The sequence below is a fragment of the Rhinatrema bivittatum genome, chromosome 6 (genome assembly GCF_901001135.1).
Source record: "Rhinatrema bivittatum chromosome 6, aRhiBiv1.1, whole genome shotgun sequence".
Lineage (NCBI taxonomy): Eukaryota > Metazoa > Chordata > Amphibia > Gymnophiona > Rhinatrematidae > Rhinatrema > Rhinatrema bivittatum.
Window position 1 is genome coordinate 312,762,700 of NC_042620.1, and position 14,869 is coordinate 312,777,568.

At 46.8% G+C, this 14,869-nt stretch overlaps 1 protein-coding gene across 11 annotated transcripts in view; it reads right to left on the reverse strand.

Moving 5' to 3' along the window:
- Window positions 1–793: 793 nt before the first annotated feature.
- Window positions 794–14,869, reverse strand: part of ST6GALNAC4 (ST6 N-acetylgalactosaminide alpha-2,6-sialyltransferase 4) — a 116,714-nt gene continuing 102,638 nt past the window's right edge. For 10 of the 11 annotated variants that reach the window (XM_029607506.1, XM_029607501.1, XM_029607503.1 and 7 more), the window contains one exon: window positions 794–3,519. In XM_029607506.1, the coding sequence (XP_029463366.1) occupies window positions 3,330–3,519 (190 nt within the window). In that variant the 3' untranslated portion in view covers window positions 794–3,329. The remainder of the gene's footprint in view (window positions 3,520–14,869) is intronic. The other variant, XM_029607507.1, reaches the window with a different exon arrangement.

The window sequence follows — 14,869 nt, forward strand, 5'->3', positions numbered from 1 at the left end:
CAAGCGTAGGATTGCTCATCCTCTCTCCCCTCTCTCTCTTGCTACTTTTTTTTTTTTTGCTTTTTTGCTTTTTTTTTTTTTCGTTTTTTCGATTTTTTCCGCTTTCGTTGCTTGCTTCGGGAGGAGAGGAGAGAGGACTGGCAATCCCGAGCGTAGGAGAACCATCCACTTCCTGGTACCTGTCATTTCAAATGTCATTTGAAATGACATTTGAAATGACAGATACAAGCGTGTCCGTGAAGCGTTAGGCCAGCGCACCCAGGATACTATAGCGCTCTATACAGTAAAATGGGTTGCACGGGCCTAACGCTTCACGGACGCTTAGACGCAGCTTGCATTTGCAAGCTATTTACATACAGTATCGAGCGGTAGGTGAGCTGGACTGTGCGTGCGGCAACCGCGGGTGCGCCCGGCACTAACGCAGCTCTTCCTACCGCTCCTTTACTTGAACAGGTAAATGTGAAATGGTATATACCCTTTCAGATAATACAAGGGCTAGGGGGCACTCCATGAAGTTAGCAATTAGCACATTTAAAACAAATTAGAGAAAATTCTTTTTCAATCAAAGCAAAATTAAGCTCTGGAATTCATTGCCAGAGGATGTGCATAAGGCAGCTAGTGTAGCTGCGTTTAAAAAAAGGTTTATATAAGTTCCTAGAGGAGAAGGCCATAAACTGTTATTAATCAATAGGGAATAGCCACTGCTTGTTGTTGGCATTAGTAGCATGGGATCTATTTAATGTTTGGGTACTTGCCAGATACTTGTGACTTGGATTGGCTGCTGTTGGAGACAGGATACTGGGCTTGATGGACCCTTGGTCTGACTCAGAATGGCATATTTTATGTTCTTATGGTAAATAATATGTTCAGATTGTATTTTTCAGCTCTATGCGTCTTTCTTTCCATGAAAAAAGTAGCCCCAGGCAAAGCAGGTGCAAGCATCCATGCATACATTGTACAGAGGATAAAGATCCAAAGCTTTGGAGGCAAAACGTACCCATGGACCAACACATAGCTTGAAAACTGACCCCTAGAATAATTTACACCAGAGTCATCTGGACTAAATTTTAAAGTTAGGATTCAGCTACTTTCAGAGAATACACCAGGGCCTTCTTATCCTAATTTATCTTGTCTTATATTCCTAGAAAGGAAATTTTAATTCATTTATTATTTAAAAGCATTTATAAACTGCTACTCCAAATAAAGATTCGCTTACAGAGTTGTACAAAATAACATGTAAACATTAAACAGCACAAAACCATAGAGTTCCAAACTAAACAGCTGAAATAAGCATGAAATATGCAATACATACGATCTTTAAATGGATTCAAAATTTAAAAAACTGGTGTGCTATTTATAAAATAATGCTGTGGCAAGTGAAATGAGTAACCCAAACATAACGTATTTAATACAGGCTAAAGTCTGTCTAACGAGCTAGGATTTAACATGTTTCCTGAAAATTTGATTTTAATTTAATTTGATTTGTATTCTGCCTTTCATGATTGGTCAAGCCACTTCAAAGCAGATTACATTCGGGTACTATAGGTATTTTCCTGTCCTCAGTGGTCTTACAATCCAAAAGCCTTATTTATTAAGCATGTTTCTCATAGACACAAAATGAGAGAAAACCTTCAGTTAATAGGCCCTTAAATTTGCTCCTGATGAAAGGTCACAAGAAGCATCAAGAAGATTGGAACCCTGGCTTCCCTGGTTCGAAGCCTGCTGCTCTAGTTTTCTAAAGAGTAAAAAGGACCCAAAGGGTAATGGCAATGCATTCCAGATAGCTGGTGCCATATATGAGAAGGACCTATTCCGAGAGTCTCTTTGGTGAAGGAAGATGGACTAGAGAGGAGTGCAAAGTACATGCAGGTGCATACAAAGACAGTAGATGGGAAAGGTAACCTGGGCCATTTCCCCTTATTGCTTTAAAGGCAAGATTAAGTAATTTTAAATTTTTCCCACCAAGCAACTGGGAGCCAGTGAGGTTTTTCCCAAGGTTGTTTTAATCCTCTCCCTATAGCCACAACCTGAGATCACATGGGCTGCCAAGTTCTGGACTGACTGCAAGTAGTGAAGAGTCTTGCAATCCCAACTACATTGCATTACAGTAATCCAGAACAGATGTCGCCAAGGCCTGCATGCAGGCCCGGCGCGTCCATTAGGCGAACTTCGGCGGTCGTCTAGGGCGCCGAGCCATAGGGGGCACCGAAGAGCAGCCACGTGGTGCCTCAAGCAGGGGGGCAGCACAAGAGTTGCCTAGAGCGCCCAATACCCTTGCACCGGCCCTGCCTGCATGCTAGTCTTAAAATCGTCTGGGCATAGAAAAGTTCTAAACTGTTTGACGAGATAAGGATATAAATTTAAAAAATGATTTCTTAGCAACCAATATAATCTGGCCCTGCATGGATAAGTTTGAATCAAATAGGCTACTCAGGTTCTTAGCCTCAGATTTGATTGGCAAAAGAATGCCATCTAACTTTAGCTGTAAAATGGGGTCTGAAGATAATAATCTATTTACTCATAGATATTTCAGTCTCTGTGTCTTACTTATTCATATTTCGTTTGATTCTAATATCCTCCAGACATTCCAATAAGATTCAATGGTCTTAGTTGGGTCAGGCTTATGAGACAAACATAATTTAATGTTGTAAATCCTATGTAGAGATCCCCCTAGGTCTCCACTAGTGGTCCTTAGCTTAAGCCTTAAGTTAGGACATAGGAGGTAGAAGGGGGCCAACCATCTCTGACAAGCACCTCCATTGAGGCTACCTGGTCCGCGCCAGCCTGTTTAAAAGCAAGCAGAGCAGGAAATCAGTGTGGCAATGTTTGGTTGAGTTTTTAGGAGGAGAAAAGTCAGTGGAGTGACTCCATGTATATTTTGTATCTGCAAAGTACATGGGCAGCAAAAGAACCTGCAATTCATTGGATATTCAAAGAGAATCTGCACAGGAAGTTTCCTTTTGAAAACTTGCTTGTGTACCCACAGACCTGTAAGCAACCCGCACAGTTTAAAAAGTACCCTCACAACTCTTTGCTAAACAGTTCAGTATCTTCTGGGGTTCTCATCTTCCCTCCAGTGTCCCAATTTCTTTAATCACATTCCATTTTTTTCCACTGCTTTTCTCATAAAATAATTGTTTCTTGCCATTTTTATAGAAAACTTAGTTCTGTGAATTAAGATGTCATAATCGTTTCTTCTTCCCATCCCTATAGTGTGCAAACATATACACCCACATCCCAGTTACTGCTTTGTCCGGAACGGTGGGGTAATGGCTTGTTCTAATCTGTTTTCAGAAAGGACATTTCATGGTATGAAGCGCTTTGACGTTCTATGTATCCTTCCACGATGGGTATCTGAACACAATGTCTTTCCGTTTTGCCCATCTGGAGAAAACCATCTTCTCTGTGATGAAGCGATGAGCACCTCGGGGAGCCTGCTCATGCCAGAGATACATTTTACACTCATCCAGTTTCCCCTTCTCAAAGTAATGATATGGAACTGACACCACATTCTTCTCTCTGCAAACAGTGGACACAACAAGATCATTGCGAGCAAATGCCGTGAGGGACAGAAAGCATGCTGAGACACCAAAACACCATGACAGACATAGCACACTGCATGTCATCCTGAGAAACACCCTTCTCCCAAAATCCAGTGAGAGAGCGAGTACAGCACATAACATCCTGAAACCCCAGATAGTAGACATCAGAAATCATGCACCGTGACATCCTGAAACCCTGAAAACTGCTAAGGGACAGAAAGCGCTGTGTGACATCCTAGGGCCCCAAACACTGTTAAGAGATATTGAGAGCACACAGCTTTACATCAAGAGCCAGAAAACCACAAGAGTCAGAGAACGCCACAGAAGATCCTGAGATCCCCAAATTGTATGAGACAGAGATAGCATTGCATGATATTCTGATAACCAAAACATGAGAAAAATAGTGTTGTGACATTCTGAGACTTCAGACACCATGAAAGAAAGAGAGCACTGCAAGAGACATACAGAAACCCCCAACCCACAATAGAAAGTAAGGAACATTTCTTACCTGCTATTTTCCTTTACTTGAGTCCAGCCAGACCAGTTCAAATACTTGGGTTATTTCCACCAACCAGTAAATGGAGGCAGAGATTATCAGACTTGTTGATGTCACCTTACATAGGCTCCCATGCTGCCCTCAGCCTGCCAGTTTCTTGTAACAAGCTAAGAATAGCATACTAAAAAAAAAACCCAACTTCCCCCCTCTCCTAAACCAGGGAATTTCAAGGAAGAATAACTAAGAAGCATATCAATAAAACAACACAATTAGAATAAACGAATAGATTAAAATCCCATTACCTGACCCACTGAAGGGTTGATTAAAATTATATACTATATACACTTTCTGAAAAGAAAAAACGTAGAATATCACATGTTTTGCAGATAAGGGAGGATCCTGGACTGGTCTGATTAGACTCAAGGAAAGGAAATTATCTGCTAAGAACTCATTTCTCATTCCTCTTTATCCAGCCAGACCAGTCCAAACACATGGGATGTATCCAAGCTATACCTCAAGTGGGTGGGACACTGCCAAACTCATGCTCAAGACCTCCGAACCAAAGGATGCTTCCTCCCTGGTTTGAATGTCGAGAAGATTAAGTATTGCAAAAGAATATAAGGAAGACCAGATTGCTGCTTTGTAACTCTTCAGTAGAGAAACCAAGCAAAGCTTGACCCAAGAAACTGCTTGCATCCGGTTTGGGAGTGGTAGTCCTCTAACTACATAGGCCATACTTATGGTTTCTTTAAATCAAAACACCAGTGAAGTTTTCATAGCCACATCCCTTTTAAATGATCCCAAATGGAGGATAAAAAAATGATCAAATCCCCTAAAACCGTTCATGACCTTAATTCCACAATCAGGGCCAGTGCAAGTGTATTAGGCACCCTAGGCGAGCCTTCTTGTTGCGCCTGTCAGTCACAGACAGCTGCGACCTCTCATGCTCACCTCTTTTTTCCCTGCACTGTCAATCTTGGAAAAGTAGAGACCTCCGCTAACCAACGCCGGCGTCCCCGGGACGGCGTGGACACTGCCAACCACCATCTTACTTCTGGAATCACCTAGGCGTGTGCACGCGTGCAGGGCCTCCTTTTGTTTACGTCATGGCGGGAACCTCGGGGGCGTCCCCTTCTGATGACGTCAACCCGCTGGTATACTTAAGCTGACTGGCCCACTGCTAAGACGAGTTAGCAAGGAGTTCTCTCGTTGTTAAATCCACTCCACATTCTGATCTTCAGTTCCAGTATCTACTCATGGCATTGGGATGCTCTGGGTATCCGCTCCACGGGGGCCCTTCCGCATCTCGGCTATCCGCTCCTCGGAGGGCCTTCTTGCCTTGGACTTCGCCTAACCTGACCCTCGGGTTCTGCTCCTGAAACTTCCTTCTGTGAGTACCTACTTCAGCTTCCTTCAGCGTCTACATTGCTGGGATTCCACGGTGTACCCCATTCCTCGGGCCATTACCGTTCATCAGTATACCTCTTCTACCTATTCTGAGCTACAGGTTACCCTCTACCTGGTTCCTGTATCTTCAGACCTCTGCTACTTCATCTACTGAACAGCTAACCTCGGCATACCCCGCGCTGTGGGCCACTACCGGATCTGCTCTCAGAGGTATCTCCAGTAGTCTACAGGAATATCCTGGTGTACCCCGCACTGCGGGCCACTACCAGACCTCCGCATCTACAGTACAATCCTGGGTATACCCTGCTCAAGAACTGTCTACTGCATTTCCCGCTCCTCGGGTTATGCAGTCTCTTTACTCTCTAATAAAAACTCTTTACAGTTGTGTCCTACGTCGCTGAGACCACGCCCACCGACGGTGAGGCCCACAGGGCTCCTCCCTGTGGGCGGAGACATCGCTCATCTCGGCCTAGGGTTCACAATTTCCAGAAAGTCATAACACTTCTGCCTTGTGCCCGCCTCCCCCCTCGCCATCACTGGTCAAGATGGTACTTGGGTCGGGTGAGGACAGACGGGTTTGCTCATCAGTCCGTCGGTGAAATATCCTACCGGCAGCTGCTGAGCTGCCACTACTGCTACAACAGCACTGGCTGTCTCTTCTCTTGCTGTCGTGGCTGCTGCCCCTGGAACCCCGGCACCCCGGACTCGGCACACACATTCTCAAAAAACTCTCCAAACCTGGACGTAAGCGAGAGAGGTAGAAGGCTTACGGGCCCGCAACAGAGTGGATATAATTTCTTCCTTATATCCCTTCTTTCTTAGGCGCTGCCATTCAAAAGCCAGGCTGCTAGATAAAAGCGATCTGCCTGATCGAAAAATATGGGACCCTGTCGAAGAAGGCGTGGTAGATGACCGAGGCGAAGAGGACCATTTGTCGCTAGGTTCACCAGATCCGCGTACCACGGCCACTTGGGTGCCATGAGAATTACGGGTCCCGGATGAAGTTCTATTCTTCTGAATACCTTTTCCACCAGAGGCCAAGGGGGAAACACGTACAGGAGAAATCATGAGGCCAGGGAAGAACCAGGGCATCCACTCCTGAGCAGTGCTCTCTTCTGCGGCTGAAGAATCTGGGGGCTTTGGCATTGTTCAGAGTAGCCATCAGATCTAAGTGGGGGGGGGGACCCCAGCTGCGGACGATCAGATCTATTGCTCCGGACAGCTCCCTCTCTCCTGGGTCTAGACGCTGACGACGGAGGAAGTCGGCTTGAACATTCTCCTTCCCCACAATGTGGGAAGCTACCAAGCGATCTAGGTGACGCTCCACCCAGGCGATTGGCTTGCTGGCTTCCAGAGCCAACAGGCGACTTCTGGTGCCCCCCTGCCGATTGATATAGGCTACCATGGTGGCATTGTCCGAGAGCACCCGCACCGTCTTGTGACAGATCATAGGGAGAAAGATTTGAATGCCAGACGGACTGCTCGGGCCTCCAAGCGATTGATGTGCCAGCGGGACTGGACTGGGGACCAGGATCCCTGCGTAGACTGAGTTTGACACACTGCTCCCCAACCTGAGAGGCTGGTGTTCGTTGTAACAATGATCCACTGAGGAGTCTGTAGAGACATCCCCTTCAGGAGGTGGGCGAGCGAGAGCCACCATTGCATGTCAGCGATGGTAGAGTCGGAGAGCAGGAGGAGCGTCTGAAACTGTTCCGATCCCGGCTTCCAGCGGGACAGCAAAGCTTTCTGTAATGGATGCACATGCGCAAAAGCCCAAGAAAGCAGGTCGATAGTGGAAGCCATGGATCCCAGGACCTGAAGGTAATCCCAGGCCGTGGGAAGCAAGAGTGAGAGAAAACTGCGCACTTGAGCCATAAGTTTGAGCGCCCGAGTGTCCAGCAGGAACACCTTGCCAACCCGGGTGTCGAAGCGTGCTCCCAGGAATTCCAGACCCTGGGAGGGCTGGAGATTGCTTTTGGAAAAGTTGACTATCCATCCGAGGGACCGCCAACTTGCAAAGAGTCTCTGTCTTGGCTCGAATGAGCCAATCGTCCAGGTAAGGATGGACTTGGACTCCTTCCCTGTGCAGAGCGGCCGCCACCACCACCATGATCTTGGTAAAAGTGTGTGGTGCGGTGGTGAGGCCGAACAGGAGAGCCCGGAACTGGAAGTATTGTCCCAGAATGTTGAACCTGAGATACTTCTGATGGTCGTGGCGTATCAGTATGTGCAGGTAAGCCTCCGTTAAGTCGAGCGAGGCCAGATATTCACCTGAGCAAACCGCCACTATCACCGCCCTCAGGGTCTCCATTTGAAAATGGGAAACCTTGAGGGCCCGGTTGACTCTCTTGAGATCCAAGATTGGACGGAAGGAACTGTCCTTTTTGGGCACGATGAAGTAGATGGCATACTGACCGGGGCCTCGTTCCTCCACCGGGACTGGGACTATGGCGCCAAGCTCTTGTAGCCTGCCAAGTGTCTGACAGACCACTGGCTGCTTCCGCAGGGAGAGATTATGTAAAGATCTGGAAGATCCCGAGCAAACTCTAATGCATAACCTTTCTCTATCACCTCTAGGACCCACTGATCCAACATAATTTTGACCCATTCCTCAAGAAACAAGGACAGCCACCCACCTAAGTTTGGAACAGAGGAATGGGCCGGCCGTATTTCATTGAGGAGAGGACTTTCTGGCCGAGTGTTGTGAGTTACCATCTTGGAAGTAACGACGGCCATGAAAGGAATGAGACCAGGACTGGGATCTGGAGGAGGTATCCCTTTGGAAAGATTCCCGCGCTCTGCTATTATACCGATGCTGACCTCTAAGGCAAGAGCGTGAAGGAAAGAAGGACTTAGACTGTTTCGGGTGGTCCTCCAGCAGATTATGAATCTTGTTCTCTCCCAGGGAATTAATAACCTGCACAAGGTCCTCAACAAAAAGCAACTTACCCTTGAAAGGAAGTGTGCCCAACTGCGACTTGGAGGAGGAATCCACAGACAAATTGCGCAGCCAAAGGAGACGTCTGGCCGACACCGCTGAGACCATAGCCCTGGCCTGCACGTGGAGCAAATCGTATAGGGCATCAGCCCCATACGCGACTGCTACCTCCAGCCGTTCAGCCTGCTCTGCCTCTGCAGACGGGAGGTCCTGGGTGCTGAGCAATTGATGAACCCACCTGAGGCTTGCCCGCTGCATGAGACTGCTGCAGATTGTCGCCCGGACTCCTAAGGCCAAGACTTCAAAGATACGCTTGAGGTAAAGCTCGAGTTTGCGGTCTTGAATATCCTTCAGTGCCGTGGCTCCTACCACCAGGATGGTGGTGTGTTTGGTGACAGCGGAGATGGAAGCATCTACCTTGGGAACTTTAAGCATCTCTAGACATTGATCAGGGAGGGGATAGAGCTTGTCCATCGTCCTTCCCACTCGGAGTCCAGCCTTGGGAGACTCCCATTCCCGGAGAAGCAACTGTCTCTGCATTGGATGAAACGGGAATGTACATGGAGGAGCCCTAAGTCCCGCCAGGACCGGGTCCACGTTAGCTTACATAGAGGCCGCAGCAGTATCATCAGGTGGCACATCAATTCCCAGCTCATCTAAAATAAAGGGAATGAGTGGATCTAGCTCTTCCCTTTGAAACAGACGGAGAACATGCAGAACGTCACCCTCAAGAGGATGACCCGGAAGCAGCAAATCAGAGTCTGGATCAGGATCAGGGACCGCGGGAGGCTGGGGGGGTCCGGGAGGACCGGGACTCCCGGCACCACCCTGACCCTGATGGAACCCTGTCCATCCAGAACAGCAGGGGGCTGCAGAGCAGGCACCCGGGGGATTTTTGCTGGGGGGGGACCTGGAGAGAGTTCATCCTCTTTCTGTAGGGTAGCCAGATAGGATTTGTGCATTAAAAACACAAACTCTGTTGAAAAACGAGGCCTAGATTTCCCGGGTAGGGGGGGGAGGGGGGTAAGGAGGCAGGGTCAGGGATCCCCTCTGGGGAGTGAACGGGACTTAAATCTGGGAGAGAAATAGTAAAATCGGGCTCTCCCCCTTCCTCCAGCCCCGAATCCGTAGTGAAAGCTGCTCCCAAAATGTTTGCCGTTCCCACGGTTTTTCGCGATGGGAACGGCCTGGCCACGGATTGAGGAGCCCAACCCCGGGCCGACGGTCTTGTTGCCACTGTGGAGGGAACCTCCCCCGCCCAGCAGGCACCTGGAGCAAAGCCCATCGCGGGAGAGCCGCGAAGCAAGCTCCCCGCAGGCTGAACAAACAAAAGAACGCGACATGATCAAAGCAGAGAGCCGCTGCGGAGAAGGAGATCAGCTGAGCTGGGCTGCACCAGTAAGCGAAAGCAGGCGAATGAACCCTACACGCTACCTCTCCTGAAGCAGAGCAGGGGGAAAAATAAGCTTGTCTTTTATTTATTATATATATATATATATATATATATATATATATATTTGGTTTTTTTTTTAATAATTGCAGGGGAATTAAGTTCCCTGCTAGGCTACCTGAGGTATTGAGTGTCTCAGGGTCAGAGCAGCCAGAGAGGGGGAGTGACTGGCCCACCAGTATCGCCCCAACAGACAAGCAGGTCACCGGGAAGGGGACCCTAGGCTGAATAATCAAGGGGCAAGCCCCCCTAGGCCCTCATAAGAGCAAGGAGACAGAACTGTCTCTGTCAAAGCAGAAGTTTTGAATTCAAACAGAAAAATTTGAATCCTTTTTTTTTTTTTAATTTATAAAAGGATAAGTAATACTTGCTTCATCTTGGAAAAATTATGAGAAGAAAACCTCACAGGAAAAGAGAAAATTGAGGAAGAAAGGCAACCACAGGTTCAGCTGCCTGCATCTGCTGGAGACAGAAATACTGAAGGGACGCAAGGTGAGCACTGTCCTAATATAGGATACCCTTTCAGTTTTTCTCTGTCTCCATCTGCTGGACAGGAGGCTCAACCCACTGTCTGGACTGATCCGGATATGTACAGGGAACGAAACAGATCCCCATGAAACGCTTGTCCCTGACGCAGGAGACTCGAATTTCGAGGTAGAGAGGGAACTCTTTTTCACCAGCCAGAACAGAACGGCATACCAAGGCCACCTTGATCAATCAGGTGCTACCAGAGCTCCTTGAAGCCCAGAAGTCTTTTGCAGGAGACAGTCTATCAGAGGCCACAAAGAAAATACAAAGTAGTTGCCGCACCAGCTAAGACTGTACTAAGGCATCCAACCTAGAAAACCCTCTTTCTCTTCTGCTGTAGAATCTTTCTACATGTGCATTCCTGTGGGATGCTATTAGTCCCAACACTGGCTCCCATCATCACACCACAATGTGATGAAAGGCCCTTTCTGATAGTTCCCACTGCCCAAGGACCAGAACGATGCAGTCGAGACAGCCCACATGAACATTATTTACTCCTAGTATGTGAGATGTCTATAGTATTCTTAGGTATTTCTCCCCCGGGTTACACATGATTATTATCTATGCTGACACCTGAGAGATCTCTGTGTCTCCATGATAAACCACATACACCACTACTACAGCACTGTCAGATAAAAACCAGACTGATTGATTTTGAAGAACCAGCATCAAATGGAGCAACTAGATTGACCATCTGGCCTCTACTAAAAAAAAATATCTTGCAATACACTCCACAGCCTAAGAGATTGGTATTTGTCATCGCTACCACTTAAGAAGGGGACTCCAAATCTAATCCTATTCCACTTCACAGGAACAAGTCACCAAATGAAATCTGCTCTTGTCTGATCTGGGTCTCAGAATCCAATTGCATAGTTTTGGACTATGGAACTCACTTGGAAGCAGAGGTCTCTGCAAGGTCCTCATATGCACCCTTGTCCACTGAACCAGCTTGACACCTGAAAATAACTCCATAAGAAGGATCTCCTGGTGCACCTTATGGAACACAACTTTGCTTGCAGCCTCTGAGTCCTTTGTACCATCAACAACACTCGGCCCCAAATAGTGTCACAATGAGCCCCTAGATCAACTTACCTTATTTTGTTTGAAAATCACTTAATTAGATGGAATCATACACACCCACTTTCAAAAAAAAACTGAAAACATGGCTCTTCCAGCAAGCTTACCACACATCACCTCCCATTACATAAATCCCTACTGATTAAATAAGAAGTGATTCTCCTAGAATCTGATACGCGACTTATGATTTAATTCTCGGATTACGTTGTATGCCTATCGATTTTGTACTTTGACTCGGCTATTTATGTACTTATCTATTGTATATAGTTTTGATGATATGTATATAGTGATTTTGCTGTTCTCAGTTTTATGTAAGGGCCCTGCCCAAAAGTTAACCTGTTTGCAATGTTATATGTAAGGGTTCTGCCCAATGGTTCCTGTTTAATTGTAAACCGATACGATGTGTGAACGGCTATCGGTATAAAAAAGACATTAAATAAATAAAAATAAAATAAATAAATATATGGAATACTGACATTGATCCCATTGCACCAAAGTCACTCACACTACTGCTCCAATGTCTAGCAGAACAACAGAGTGCAACTTGAAATGCCTCTTGCACCAGAGAGGAAAGACAAGGAGAATCCATAAAAACATCTGAGTTCACAGGCAAACTCTAAAGAATAACTGCTCTGAATGACCTATAAGAGCCACTAGTCTGTTGTAATCTGGTCCCATATCTGGGAAAATTCTGATAACCAACTGCATATCCTTTGCTCCAGAGATTGGACCCCTATTCCTTCATTGGAAGCTTTGGAAAGTCCTATAATTCCCTCATTCTCAACATTTCCCTCTCTTTGAACATCAAAAGGACTGAAATCTACCATATGGCCCAGACCAGTAACATCCCAAAGGCTTCTAGAAGGCAAATGATTGGATGATCCTTACTGTTCAACCTCCGTGAGCCTGAGAACCTTAGATTCCCCCTCAGACTGTGACTTTCTTCTCTAGGCACACACCAAATAGCAGCCTGCCCTTGAAGGGAAGCTTGGTCAGCTGACTCATAGAAATTGAATCCACAAACCAACTCCGCAGCCACACAAATGCCTGGTTGCTATACTAGAAGCCATACTCCTAGCCAAGGTACGAAGTAATCAAAGATGCATCTGCCCAAAAGGTTGGGTTGGGTTGGGTTGGGTTGGGTTGCCCCCCCCCCCCCCAGCTGTGCTGCCTTCTTCGGGTTTGAAAACATTGCTTACCTGCAAACCTTCTGCATACAATAAGCCAAGTGCAAATCAGCTTCAGTCACAACACAGTTACGCTCTGCCACCTGAAGAGACATAATTAGTTCTCTCCCTAAGGTCTGCTTGAGAACCTCCTCTGCTCTTTTCCACCCTCTGCATCTCAGCGTGCTGCACCACCCTCCACAAGAATTGTGACTCTCAACATCACTGCACAAGCTAGTGCGAAAATCTTAAGTTTCCCCCCAATTCCCGGGAGACAAGGAGAGACAGTCTCGCCTTTTATTTTTGGTAAAGAAACCCCTTTAAAACTTGCTTCAGGAGAATCCCATTCCAAAACAATCAAAAAATCCTTGACTGACCTGAGCAATGGAAAAACCCTCACTGGCTTTTAACTGCTAGTCAAAAAAGGATCTTCTGAGGTCTCTGGGCCTTCCTTTGGCATTCCCTCTGAAAGTGTTTGCATTCTCGAGGAACGGGAAATTAAAGAGAAACCGTCCTTCTTCATGAAACAGTTTGACCACAGCAGAGCTATCTGCCCCTATAGCGGAAGCCACCACGTGCTCCAGCTCTCCCCCACTGATATTCTCCTTTAAGCCACTTAGGGCCAGGGAGAATCATTGACTTACAGGACTTTTTTTTTTTTTGTCCTACCTTCTCTTTCTCTTAACACCTGAAATCTCAGAGTTGTTCCTTGGGAAAGTGAAAATCACAGGATAAGGAACTGAGGCTGTACCCTGCCCCAAAGAGAGGCTTGTGACAGACATCTTAAAAGGTTTGGGGAAATGCCGACAGGTTGCGGAGGAGACGAACAGCAGGGAGAGTAAACTGCCAATATAAAAGCCAGCAGCTAATGCGGCAGCGGAGGAACATGCTGTAGGCTCCTGCACCACGGGATCTCAGGGTGGAAGGCCTAGTTCAAACCCCTTGCTGAGCACGCAAAATGTCCACCGGGCCAGCCATTGCTGACTAACCACCAGCAGGAACCAACTGCACTACCAGCCCTGCTGGAAGGATACCCCTCTGGAACAGATATCTCTGAATTTCTCTTCCTCTCTCTGCACAGCCATGACTCAGAATCCCCCCCCCCCCCCCCCACCTGCCTCTGTGTTGCACAACAGGTACAGAGAACAGGCTTTCCTCCACGCTCCGCCGGAGCGGACATACCCCCTTCACCATATAAAACAAAACAAACTCCTGGACTGTGAAAAAGAAAAAAACTTGTTGTTTTTTTTTTTATTTTATTCGCTGCGATGCTGTCTGAAGCACTGCTGAACAACACCGAGTCTCCCAAAAGGAAACACTTCCTGTGCAGAAATTCTTGGTTTCTTTCTTTTTTTTTTAACTTTATGAAAATTAAAGAGGCAGAGAGAGAATCAGAAATTAACTCATGTTTCTTTCCTGTCTTTCTATTTTTTTTTTGTAAGGAGGTTCAGTCAGAGAAGAGAGAGAAGGGGGGGAGGAGGGGAAATGGGAAGAAACAGGGCAACACAGAATGATTGTGGAGCCCAAACCAAACCCTTGGAAGCTTCCTGGTCTAAGTTCATGTTTAACTTGGGGAGGAAGCACAAGGTTTTCACCACAGGAGCTGCCCTTCCAGTCCTTTTCAAACAGCCTAACTAGGCCTCATCTCAGAGCACTGTACAGGCTTTCCTACCATCTGCTGGAGACAGATAATACTGGCAGCACAGGGAGCCTATGTAAGGTGCATCAGAAAATCTGTTAGTGTCTGCCTCCATCTGCCGGCTGGTGGACATAACCTCATGTGTTTGAACTGTTCTGGCTGGATGAAGAGGAATGTGTGTTTATGGCATCCTGAGATAGTGAACTGCAGGAGAGGCAGCTAGATGAGACAGCCTGAACCCTAACAACATGCATTGTGTGTGATATCCTGAAATCCCTGGATATAAATCTGTGTGAGAGACACCCCCAAAAAGGAAAATTAGTTCTTACCTGTTAATTTTCGTTCCTGTAGTACCATGGATCACTCCAGACTGTGGGTTGAGCCTCCTGTCCAGCAGATGGAGACAGACTAAAACTGAAACAGGACAGAGCCTACCCTGCAGCTCTTCAGTAAAACCACTGTCAAAGCAGAAAAGTATAAACAGTAAAGGATCAAGCAAGTAACAAGAGAACTCGAGCAAGTAACAAGAGAACTCAGAAACTTTAACAGCTGCAAACATTGAATGAACTCTGTATATGATCACTCTTGCATAAATATCCATTGTCATCAAAGAGATGCTTCCAGTG